This window comes from Protobothrops mucrosquamatus, unplaced genomic scaffold, assembly GCF_001527695.2.
Source record: "Protobothrops mucrosquamatus isolate PMUCROS unplaced genomic scaffold, P.Mucros_1.0 scaffold1312, whole genome shotgun sequence".
NCBI classification, from domain to species: domain Eukaryota; kingdom Metazoa; phylum Chordata; class Lepidosauria; order Squamata; family Viperidae; genus Protobothrops; species Protobothrops mucrosquamatus.
In genome coordinates, this window is record NW_015387513.1 from 118503 (window position 1) to 130832 (window position 12330).

Sequence of the window (12330 nt, forward strand, 5' to 3'; positions counted from 1 at the left end):
GTACAGATCTTCAACAATTATGATACATCATTGTTGCTCCGTTTGGGTTTGCTTCTTCATTTGCTTTTTAAAGCATTTCCTTGGCTTCTTCTTATGCTGAAGTCATAATGTTTGAAAACCCATCATGACATTTTTATTCCTTCTTTAGTGAACTATGAAAGAAATCTTGAAACTTGCGCAGGGCACACCATGTGAATTGATTGTAAAATTACCAGTCAGGTTAGTAAGTTTTAAATCTATCGTGTTCCAGGAGGAGTTGAGGTTGCAGACACAACAAACATCAAATATTTATTTAACATTGCCAACCAAATAAAATAAATAGCAATAAAACCGTAAGAGTAGTTTTAGTTTGCAAATTCTAACATTGTCTGATAAGTTCTCAAATACCCAAGCTAAGAACAACCAAAGGGAGAAACTTGGAAAAGAGACTACATAAGGCTTGGAGGGAAGGTTAAAGAGCCTGCATTGATCCACCTCTTTAATTAATCCATCTGGGTTGATAAAAACTACAGATGATAGCTCTGTAGATTGTTAATATTTTCTCTTCGCAGCCTTACTTGAGATGCTGGGAAATTAAACTGATATCTGTATAAAGTATCTGCTCTACAGACTACTTGTAGGCCCTTTTCAGATGGCAGAGAAATTTGGTTCGTATGATGTCTGGATGATTTATGCTTTAAAGGAAATAATCAGCATTTTTAAATAAGCCCCCCCAAATAACAAATAGTGAGGGTGATTCAGTATTGCAACAAAAAGACAACTAAAGTGTACCAAAATATTAGTTTAGTAAAATCCAATGTATCAACATACAAGAGAGCCAAGAAAGCACTTAATTTCATCGGGAATTACACAATGACAATAAAAATATTCTATTCTACTCTACTCTACTCTACTCTACTCTACTCTACTCTACTCTACTCTACTCTACTCTACTCTACTCTACTCTACTCTACTCTACTCTATTATTTAATGTCTTGGTTAAAGGCACTGTGTTAGCAACCAGGAGACTGTAAGTTCTAGTCCTGTTTTAGGCATAAAGCCAGCTGGGTGACTTTAAGCTAGTTCTTCTCTCTTAGCCCTAGGAAGAAGAAAACAATGGCAAACCTCTTCTGAAAAGATTTCCAGAACTCGTCCAGGCAGTCGAAGGCATACATAAACACACAGACAGAGACACACACACACACTTATATACACAAACTCAACACCAGATCCAATAAACATATTTGAATGACAAATGAGATAACAATTATAAACGTGTTTCTTGAATATGACAGGTTCCGGAGCTTCCTGGAGCTTGTTGGAACAAACCTTAAGGCAGTGTTTCTCAACCTCAGCAATTTTAAGATGTGTGGACTTCAACTCCCAGAATTCTCCAGCCAGCATGCTGGCTGAGGAATTCTGGGACTTGAAGTCCACAAATCGTAAAGTTGTTGAGGTTGAGAAACACTGCCTTAAGGCATTATGTGACTTAACTATCCAAGATATCTTAACATTGCCAAAAACCCTACAAGAAACTGAAATACATTGGGCCGAGCTTAGAATGCCTCCAATACTATTGGCATTTTATTGTGGAAAAAAAAATAACTGCCGAGCCACCCAAAGTATTTTTTCTGTTAATGGTGAAATTACAAAAAAATTGACTTTGAATGGAGGACGTTTATAGTTTTCTATTGGAAAAAAAATCAGAAAATGAAATAAATGAATTTCTATATAAAATGAGGATACCTCTATTGCTCTGCTGCATTAACATCAACAAGGCAATTCCTTTATTAGGAAACATTCAGAAAAATTACATATATTATAGTGTTTGTACTTATTCAACTCTGGCTGATTTTGAAAAGGCTAAGCATGGCTGTACTTGGTTACTGAGGCTGTAAGCTAGACTGGAAAGTTGAAATAGAACAGTGTTTCTCAACCTCGGCCACCTCAAGATGTGCGGACTTCAACTCCCAGAATTCCCCAGCCAGCATTGCTGGCTGAGGAATTCTGGGAATTGAAGTCCGCACATCCTTAAGGGGCCGAGATTGAGAAACACTGCAATAGAAGAAGGTAATGGCAAACTATTTTCATATTTAATCAAGAATTACCATGGAGTTATTTGAAGTTAAGGAGGTTTCCAGGAATATTTCCTTAATGGTTACATCAGAGAGGTCTAACCTTGGCAACTTTTAGGACCTGAGAACTTCAACTGGGGGATTCTGGAAGTTGAAGTCCTCAGGTCTTATAGTCCCCAGAGTTGGATACCCCTGGATTATATGAACAGAGATGTGTTTGGACCCCAAACCCAGCAGTTGAACTAAAGAAAGCCACTTTCTGCTCATACTCTTAAGACTAAAAATCCCTATGACTAAAGAACTTCAGCAGCTGGTACCTTTCAGAGAATTGCCAGCACAACCTTCCCTTCCATTACTGATTGCATCGTGGAATGGCCCTTTTTTTGGGCCATTAGTGCCTTTCCAGGCCCCCTGCCTTCCCAAGATACGTTTTCCAATTGGAGAGTAGTTTAATATGATAAACACCTTAGCTAGCCTATTCTATTCATAGTACAATCCCTCATGAATCATTGGTGTTTGAATTTAAAGAGTGGTAAACCAGTCTCTCAGATCAATTAGAGGAAAAAATCCTTACTGCTCCACAAGCGTACACATGTCAATCAACACTGAAATTCCTACCAGTTTCCAAATCAACCTAATCCAGATTTCCCCCTCTTCTTGCTCTTTTCCCCAACTTAATTATTTGTGAATCTTCAATGTGACTCAAGATCTCTGTTATATGCCAGAATAGTCTCTTCACTTCTAGAGACCCCTGGGAAGCCATTTTGCATGCTCAGTATTGTTTCATACTTTCCAGAGGCCATCACCTATACAGCCCAAGAAACTAGGGAGGGTCCCTCGTGTCCACATTCCTTCTGACCTAAGCTGTCTCTTATTTGACCCTTCTGGCTGTAGCTCTTTCCCCTGTCTCCCAAGGTCAGTCTCACGTGTCATTACAATTGTTGAACTACAGTACTCTTACATCAGGAAGTTTCTTCTAACGTTTAACTGGAATCCATCTTCCTGTAACTTTTTGCAGTGATAGAAAATAAATTTTGCCTCCTTTTAGGTATTTGGAGAAGGCTGTCATACCTCTCTCATTTTTTCTTCTTTTCAAGACCAGCACTAATTCCTTCAATCTTTTCATAGGTCTTAGTTTCTAGTTCTATTGCTCCTTTCTGAACCCGCTCTTGATTCATTGATTTCTTAGGTTGATTTGTACTCTGTACTAAACAGAGTCCAAGATGGGGTCCCATAAAGACCAAAATGAAGTGAATTCATGACTTCCTGTGATTTACAAACTTCCTTCTGTTGATACAGTCTAAAATGGCATGTCGCACTGCTTCACAGTGTGATCTCATATTCGGTTTGTAATTCAATACAGTTCCAAGATTCCCATATGCTCCCCGTCCCTTCACGAAGGCACGTTCATACTATAGCTACTATTGCTAAACCAGGTAACATCTATTCTGTACTTTTACATTGGCTACTATAGGTAGGAGGCTTACTGACTCACAAAACGTAGGCCACGAAGGAATTGGAAAACAAAATAGGAGAGATTTTTGGGCACATTGAAGACCTGAGAATTAATTAGGCAATTAGGTAATTTTGAAAGTGAGTAATGTAACAGCGTTGAACTTCCTTGGAAACTTGTAGAATTTAAAGTAATAGGTTGCAGATACTTGCCTGATGTACAGATGGAGTAGTAAGATAAGAAAAATCTATGCAAAATATTCATGCTGTTCCTCAGTTCCTCTCACAAACATGTGGTATTCATGCACACTAACATTCCTTTACTTGCAGATTGCCATTTTTTCCCCTTAGTTGGGCTTTGACTACGTGACTTTTGAAATAAAGTTTTGTTGATATGCATGGAATTTAGAAATGTTTTATGGATGCCTTTGCCAACTATACTTATCTATATAACTTCAGTTATATACATGAGCATTAATTTTGCTGAAGGGTGCTCAAAATTACAATTCTTGACATATCTCAGGTTTTTAATTATGCTAACTAATAACAGTAGACATGTACTACGGATTCAAGTGCCTGTTATTGATAACTTTGTCAGTGGCCCAGGTTCAAGGAATTATATTTAACACTGGTTAGAGATAATGATGAAAGGAAGATAATATAGCTGGAATTTGTGATTTAAAATATACAGTACAAAACTGCATGAGACAGTGAAATCATTGGCACTTCATGCTGAACAGAAATCTTGGGAATATTTAATACTTAATAACTTATATTTATTATAATACAAGCATTTATTAATGATACAGATTATCAGGAACCAGTTGCCTGATAAACTGCATATTTTGAGTTGGTGAGCAATAGATTGATAAATAGACATATGGTACAAATATCACAGAGAAAGAATATTGGGTACATTGGATGTCTGCTTTGGTTTGTAGTAGGCTTTGGGTATTAACAACTGGGAATTAAAAAGACTGAGCAAAATGCTATTCTAATTCTAATTCTGACCAGTACAATTGTCTAGTAAAAACACAGTAATCTAGTCCCTTCCTCTTCCCCTTTCCCTTCCCTTCCCACCCAATATCTAACACCAGTGCTTTTTTTCTAAAAAAAAAAAAAGAAGAAGAAGCCGGAACTCACACATGTCATACAACCTGCCTTGCCTACCCTACAAGGTTCCATCCAAAAAAGGTGCCGGAACTCCGTTCTGGGCGTTCTATGAGAAAAAAAGACCTGTCTAACACTATTCAGTAGCAGTTTGAGCAAAGGCTGATTAGAGAACCAGTGATTATTTTTCATGGTCTCTCTGTATCACACTAATGGGTTTGCATTCATGCAGAGGTTCATTCTGAAACTTTTTATAATTGGTCTGAAAGATGGCAGCTCCCTTCCTTCAACTATCAATGGAAGAGTAATCTGCCAAAACTGTTTCAGTTCCTCTTTGTCCTGGCCATTTTGGTGACCTTGTGAGGAACATTCTCTATATTGTGACTTGAACATACATGTTTCCTCTTCCTTAAAAAAAATGCATTTGTAGTTCACAGTTCTTCAATACTTTTCAGCCCTAGCCCTTCCAGATCTATAGCTTTGAAGCTGTTTTTCTAAACAGTGAATTACCCAACTCATGGACAGCCAAAGGTCTTTTTTCACCCTTGAGAAGACCAAGGGGTCAAATTTTGAGCTTAGTGTTAGAATTTCGTACCCAGACATACAGACAAGGGAAATGCCTTTTGGGAGCAGGCCCCTAAGAGTACTGTCTACTTTGGGTGGGTGGGTAGGAGTTACAAGACTCCAGATCTTTCCAGTTTGATTTTCCTACCAACTTCAAATACAGGGATGTTTCCCCCCCCCAAAAAAAAATCCAAGCCCATTTCTCTTTCAGGTCCTTCCAAACTTGCCTGAGACCGAATTCCTGCTGATTTTAAGAAAGATTGCAAATACTGAAGTCCTATTTATGGGGTCATGAGTCTTTGCCTAATTACCTGGTGGATATTCTCTAAATCTCGTATTTTTCATTCAAAATATCTTTAAAAACTGAAGGCAACTTTCTATTTTGTGCTGTTATAAAGCAAAATGGAGTAGATTTTGCCTTTCTACTTGCTAGGAACAGGCTAGTTCTTTGTCAGCAGAGATGTCTTTTCATTTTCTGTTAAGTGTTAAATACAGACCCTATTAAGCTTTTAGCATTTATTTTTGCAGCAATTTCAGTTTTTCATTCTACTATATAAATACTACTAATATTTCATCATTTTTCTTTTCTTCTGTAGTTAAACAATTTAGATTTAGCTTCCATAGCTTGTTTCCTCCTTTTACTAAAGTGGGCCCCTTCTTGGAGTCTTTCCATTGTCCTTGCTCAATTATCATCCAAAATATTTGAGGATCTTCTGCGCCTTATATCTTTTCCCTATGAAAACTGTGTTTCTGCCTGCCATACAAGTAAACGGTTGTCAGCTCTACATAACTTTGCATAAACACAAGATTATCGTCTGTGATAAGAGAATCCTTTCTTTAAATTTTCTCCACTTCTCAAATGTCATAAGTTTTAGTGGCCTGATGTTTTTTTCATAATCCTAGTACCCCCATCTTACACTGTCTTTGTGTCTGACGTATTTTGGGACTCCTTTCAGCTAGGAATAAGACTAGGAGTAAATCTTCCATGCAATGACCTCTCTGTCTAAGCATGACACTTTTCGTACTTGATCACTGAGTTGAATTAGCTCACTTTTTGCATTTAATGGTTTAGCTCTTCCAGACGATGCTCCTGGTCATTTCATTAGTTCAGCTGCAGCTTCTGAAGCATCATCGACAGGAATACCCTCGTCCACCTCTGTGAAATATCATTGGCTTGATGTTGACTCTATAAATCAGTGGTTCTCAACCTGTGGGTCGGGACCCCATTTGGGGTCGATCGACCATTTCACGGGGGTCGCCAAGCAAGGCTGTCTGCCATTTCTTTTGTCTGCCATTTTTTCCCCCTTTTCCGGCGGGTGCCTTACCTCCCTTGGGGTGGGCCAGCTGGTGGTCGGCCTGCTCTGTCTCTGCCGCTTGCCAGCTACGCCTCGGCCGGCGCAGGGGGCGGAACCACGCATGCGCGGCACTCCCGGGCAGGGAAAGTCCTCGACTTACGACCGGTTGGGTAGTCCTCGACGTACGACCGGTTTAGTCCTCGACTTACGACCGGTTGGGGTCGCGGCATTAAAAAGGTTGAGAACCACTGCTATAAATGGATGCTTCTTTCTACTGGCTGTCCTTTGTTCATTTTTAGAACGACATAATTTATGTCCTCAAATAAGCTCTTTATTCTTCAATTAACTGTAATTGAAAAAAAAATTTATTGGTCACTTGACTCTTCATATAATTATCCTGTCTTACTCTCCCTGATAGTTCTTTTCAGACAGATAGTTCTTTTCAGACTGAGGTAGCTGGAGAATCATGGCTGTAAATGTGGCCCAGTTTCTCAGTACCCAAAGTTCAGTCATGTGATTGGGGGGGGGGCTGACTGTTGGAACTTCAAATCTGCTCCCTTGTGATCATCTAATATTTGCAGCCCAGATCTGGTAGCACTAAAACTGATACAATCTTCTGGCATTACTCCTCTCCCAAGAGACCATTCTGAGCCATTGCTGCTATTGTTTCTCCCTGAGAATGATTAGTGTGTGCAACCCCATTAGCAAAACCCTTAGCAGAAGAACTTCCTCAGAAGTAGCCACTAGCTTTTTAAACCAACAATTCATGGACCGGAATGTTCTACTTAAATTACAGCAGATATGTATCAACTTGGTTCTTACACTCCCCAGCTAGCATGAGAGGAGTCTTAAGATATCTGAAGGACACCAAGTTGAAAAGACAGTTGTTGTTGGGTATTGAAGTAGTAACGTAGCATGCTATTTTTATGTGGAAAAAAGGAGAAAAAGATCACCTTTTTTGTGCTTTCTTAGAATATAAGAAAAAATACTTATACATTTTCCACAGAACATATTCTCCTCTTGCAACTTGCTTTCAAAGACTACTTTAACAGGAGTCTCCTGTAGTCAGAACCTGGTTGGAAATCAACAGTTTAGCATCCTGGCGGGACTATTACAAAGGCAATTATTCCAGGTTTGCTTGCATGGTTGGGATCAGGGCTCATAATATCTTTTGGTTGTTTGTTTCTTAATTCTTCTCCAGCTCCCAACATAAATGGCGTAGAGGAACCCAGTCTTGCTAAGAGACTGCGTGGCACTCCGGAACGGATTGAACTGGAGAACTATCGGCTCTCGGTACAACGAGAAGAAGACTTGGAAGAAGTGCCAGAGGAGACACTGGCAGAGCACAACCTCAGCAGCGTGCTAGACAAAGGAACCGAAGAGGATGTACCCAGCAGGTTATTTGATTTGGGCATCTTTAAAAGTTTCTGTAGTTAGTTTTCTACAGTCTATGATAAAATACACTTTTTCAAATTAATTAGCAAAATACCTGTTAATACAGACTGAAAAGAAGGATGGGCTTTGAGTTCCATTATAGGGTCACTATTATACTCTGGTTTCTCTACAAATCTTATAAAGCTTTTGTCTTCTAATTGGTGATCTCAACCATTTTTAGCACAGGACACATTTTGCCCTGAATAATGTTTACTGCTGTGGGGTTTTTTTTACTCTTTATCCTATAAAACTCAGTAAGACCAAACAAGATTTGCATGCTTCTTCAGATTTAAGATTTTGGGGTACTTACATGAAATGAAGGATCTGAATCCAAAACCTGTCCAAATAAGAGATCAACCAAAATGCTACATTCTGGGTACAGCCTCTAAATTCAAAAATGGCAGCAGCCAAATTATAAAGCTCGCAATTTTCCACCTTTTTTTTACAGCAAAGGTTTGTAAGCCTTCTTCTGCAAACACAAAAATGCCCCCAGATATTAACACTATACTTTAAAACAGGGTTGTCCAACCTTGGCAACTTGTGGACTTCAACTCCCAGAATTCCCCAGCCAGCCATGCTTCCTGGATATCCCTGCTCTAAAAGAAGTACAAAAGCCACACAAACTTTGCAGTGGATATCCTTGTTTCTAGTACATGGTGCCCTCAGAAATCTGTTTATCACTTGGAGATTCACTCACTCAAGTCATAGAACCATAAGGCTGGAAGAAACCTTAGAGGACATCTAGTCTAACCCCTGCCCAAGGCAGGAATCCTTATACTATCCTGGACAAATGACTATCCAATCATTTCTTGAAAACCTCTAGAGGCAAATATTAATATTGTAGGGAAACAATTGAAGAACTTCATTTAATTCATATATTCCAGCTAGAGTTCTTACTTTGAGTTGTACTCTATTTTCAAGTGACAGCAAACTCTTTTGACTTTTGAAGAAAATCAAGCTAACATTCCATCACAAGGGTTCCTAATCTGACCAAGTAATATAAAATAAAATATTTTTATAGTGCAGCGGGTGGGAGGGAAATACATTCTTAGAAGTAAAAAAAAATGCAGATTTCTTTCATACTCTAGATAAAATTCCCAGATGATTTACATTTGCTAAGTTTACCCATAATTTTAATTAGCAACCTTATTTTTTTTAAAGAATCCATTTGCGGACATACTGTTTGGGAAAGATAGAAATAGAGGATAGAATGAATGATTCTCTAAGTTTGGTGAATTTTTCCCAAATGGGGGCCATTATTTAAAATATATTAATAAAGCATGGTTGAAGAAATGAGACATAGACATTTAAGTGAAAAACTTAAAAATGCAATTCTCAAGCTCTCTTTCCACTCATACAGTAGATTACAATGATTTCCATAGGTAAAAAAACGGTAGGTACAACTTTTTTCTATGAAAGTAGCAAATGAAACTATCATAGAACATCTGAAGGAAGTTTAAACTGTTGGCACATTTAAAGTCAGGAATAAGTAATATTCCTTCTAATATTTTGGACAATTGCTCTCATAGTCTCTGCCCATTGGTCATGCTGGCCGCTATTGATGGGTATTGAAGTACATGCTCTTCAGATAGGAGTATGGTATGTATCCTTATTCTTAGTAAATCAGTTTCCCTAAATAAAGTTCTCGATTCAGTTTTGTCTTTATGCCACAGAATACCCAAGAACTTAAATTTCAGATTGTTTATGAAGACAGAAACTCATTCATTCCCAGGGTCTTTTACTTCATTAAAATAAGTGGGGGGAAAATAATTGGAACAGGAAATTTCCATAGACTACTGGGATGTATGATCTCAGATATAGCTGCTCACCTTTTGAAAATTCAAAATACCATAACGTAGCACTAACTGCATGTTTGTGTGATCATCTATTTTATCCCAGGAATCTTTAGTTGAAATGAATGAATATACTGCATAAATATATGAAATCCGTATATCTGACATGCCAAAAAGCTATTGCCAGCCAGATGTACAGGTAGCCCTAATTTATGACCACAATTGGCATCAGAAATTTCCATTGCTAAGCAAGAGAGTTGTTAAGTGACTTATGCTCGATATTATGTTGTCTACAGTTGATAAGCAAATCACTGCAGCTTTATTACGTGACTGTTAAGCGAATCCAGCTCCCCCCCCATTGACTTGGTTGTCAGAAGCTGTTTGAGAAGGTTGCAAAGGGTGATCATAGGACCTCAGAACTCTGCAACTGTTGTAAATACATGCCAGTTGCCAAGCGCCCAAATGTTGACCATGTGACTGTGGGGATGCTGTGATGGTCGTAAATGTGAAGACCCTAAGTCACTTTTTTTTTCAGTGCCATTGTAACTTGGAATGGTCGCTAAACAAATAGTTGCAAGTTGAGGACTACCTGTACAATATTAGGCTAAATCAGAGGTCTCCAACCTTTTGGGTACCAGGGACCGGTTATGTGGAGAGAGGTTTTTCCACAGACCGGAGGGTGTGTGGTTTTGTGTGCTGCCTGCATCCCACAAATGGGTCTTTGCTTGGCATGCCAAGGCCCGGTACCGGTCCATGGACCGGGGGTTGGGGACCCCTGGGCTAAATGGTTAGGTATTCTGAACTGGTAGAAGATCGTTTTCCTTGGCTATATTTATTGGAAAATATTATGAGCTGAAAACCTTTCAAGATGCCTCTTGCCTGTTTTCCCAACAGTAGCTCAGAATCTGAAATAGAGGAGGAAGAAGAGGAGGAAGAGGACGAGGAGGCAGCAGAGCAGGCCCAGCAACCTACCTCTGATCTGGGTGGTGTGCCTTGGAAAGAGGCTGTGCGAATACATGCCATGTTGAAAGGGAAGAGTGAGGAGGAGCTGAAGACTGAGAAAAACCATGATAATGAAGAAGAGGAGGAGGCAGAAGAGGAGGAGGAGGAGCTGGAGGAGGAAGAGGAGCATGAGGAGGAGGAAGAAGAAGTCTCTAGTGAAGGTTAGTATTTTTTTCCATCTAGATACAAATTTGTGTGCTGATGAATACATATATGTGTATGTATTCCTCTTTTTTTCTGGAAAAATTACATATTAATACCTAGCAGTGAATAAAAAATTCTGGGAGATTAGAGAAGAAATCTTTTGAGGAAATAATAGGATCCAAATTGATGGCTGTTTTTCTGATTGTATTTTGTCTAATCCATCTTCCATTGCCCTTATTTAACTTTTAAGATCTTAAAACACAATACTCGGCTGTCGTATTTGCGTTTACCGAAAGTAAAAGCTATGAATGAATAAATTGCACTCAAGATGAAGAGAGAATCACAGTGTTAGGAGCCAGGAAACCAACTTCCAAAGCAGACATTTCAGAAAACAGCTACAGTATTATCATTGTTGTAGAATGTATTCATTATCTACGAAGTTCAGTGTTCAGCTTCTATCACTTGCAGGGCAGGCTGAGAAAAACTTCTATCTGAAATTTGTGAAGCTGTTACTACAAGCTGTAAACAGTTTGGAAACAGTTGCAGCATCCTAGGATCATGTGGTCACCATTTGCAAGCCAGCTTCCAACAAACAGTCAGGGGGGGGGGGAACTAGATTCATTTAATGACCACATGGTTCATATAACAACTGCAGTGATTCACTTGACAAATGTGACAAAACAGGTCGTAAAATCAAGCGCAACTCACTTAACAAGCACCTTAGTAATGGAAATCCTGCCCCCAAAAGTGGTTCTCCGTCAAGGACTACCTGCAAGTAGCAAAGACTGTGAAGAAGGATAGTCATCTTATCCTTTCTCCAGCTTCTCTCCATGAACATCTCCTTTTGATTTTTAAAAACTAAACATTATATCTAGCAGAGAAATGAGGTGGAATATTGAACGGGAGAGCCTAACTCTGTACATGACAAACAGCCATTTCTCATTCATTCTGAACCTGCAATTTGGGATACAGGCTACATTCGCAACTGTCTAAAAAAAAACTATCTAAAAAGCTGTGAGTCAACTGTAGTCAAAAACTGTAAGTCAATATTTACTCTAGCAGCTAGTAGAAAATCATAAACATGTAGAATATTTAGGTTGGAAGGCGAGTAGGCTCCTAGCGTCTCTGATTTTTATTTTTAAAAATGGAGAAAGACAATTGAATCATAACTGACAAAGCCTCTAACTTTGTTACTTTTGAAACTGATCTTTTTTAAACAATTAGTTCCAATTTTAAAATAAGTCTGGTCTGCCAGAGCATTTGATCACTCAAGTTCTGCATGGATCAACTCCTTTAATAATGGAACACATGGGGAATTTTAGCCAATAAGAGCCTTGGTTGAGAGATCCATCTCTTGAATAAAGTAAAATGAGCTAAATAGGTGAGGGGAAATTGCTTGTAAGTCCACACAATTTTTGGAATATATATATGAATTTTCCAATTTTGTAATCTGTGTGCACTATGCACTGTGGGATGGATGTG

General features: G+C 38.7%; 1 protein-coding gene across 1 annotated transcript in view; it reads left to right on the plus strand.

The window, feature by feature from the left end:
• The window catches only part of MICAL3 (microtubule associated monooxygenase, calponin and LIM domain containing 3), a 137291-nt gene that overhangs the window by 78018 nt on the left and 46943 nt on the right, over positions 1–12330 (plus strand). The window contains exons 20-21 of the mRNA XM_015821355.1: positions 7677–7872; positions 10597–10865. Of these exons, the coding sequence (XP_015676841.1) occupies positions 7677–7872; positions 10597–10865 (465 nt within the window). The remainder of the gene's footprint in view (positions 1–7676; positions 7873–10596; positions 10866–12330) is intronic.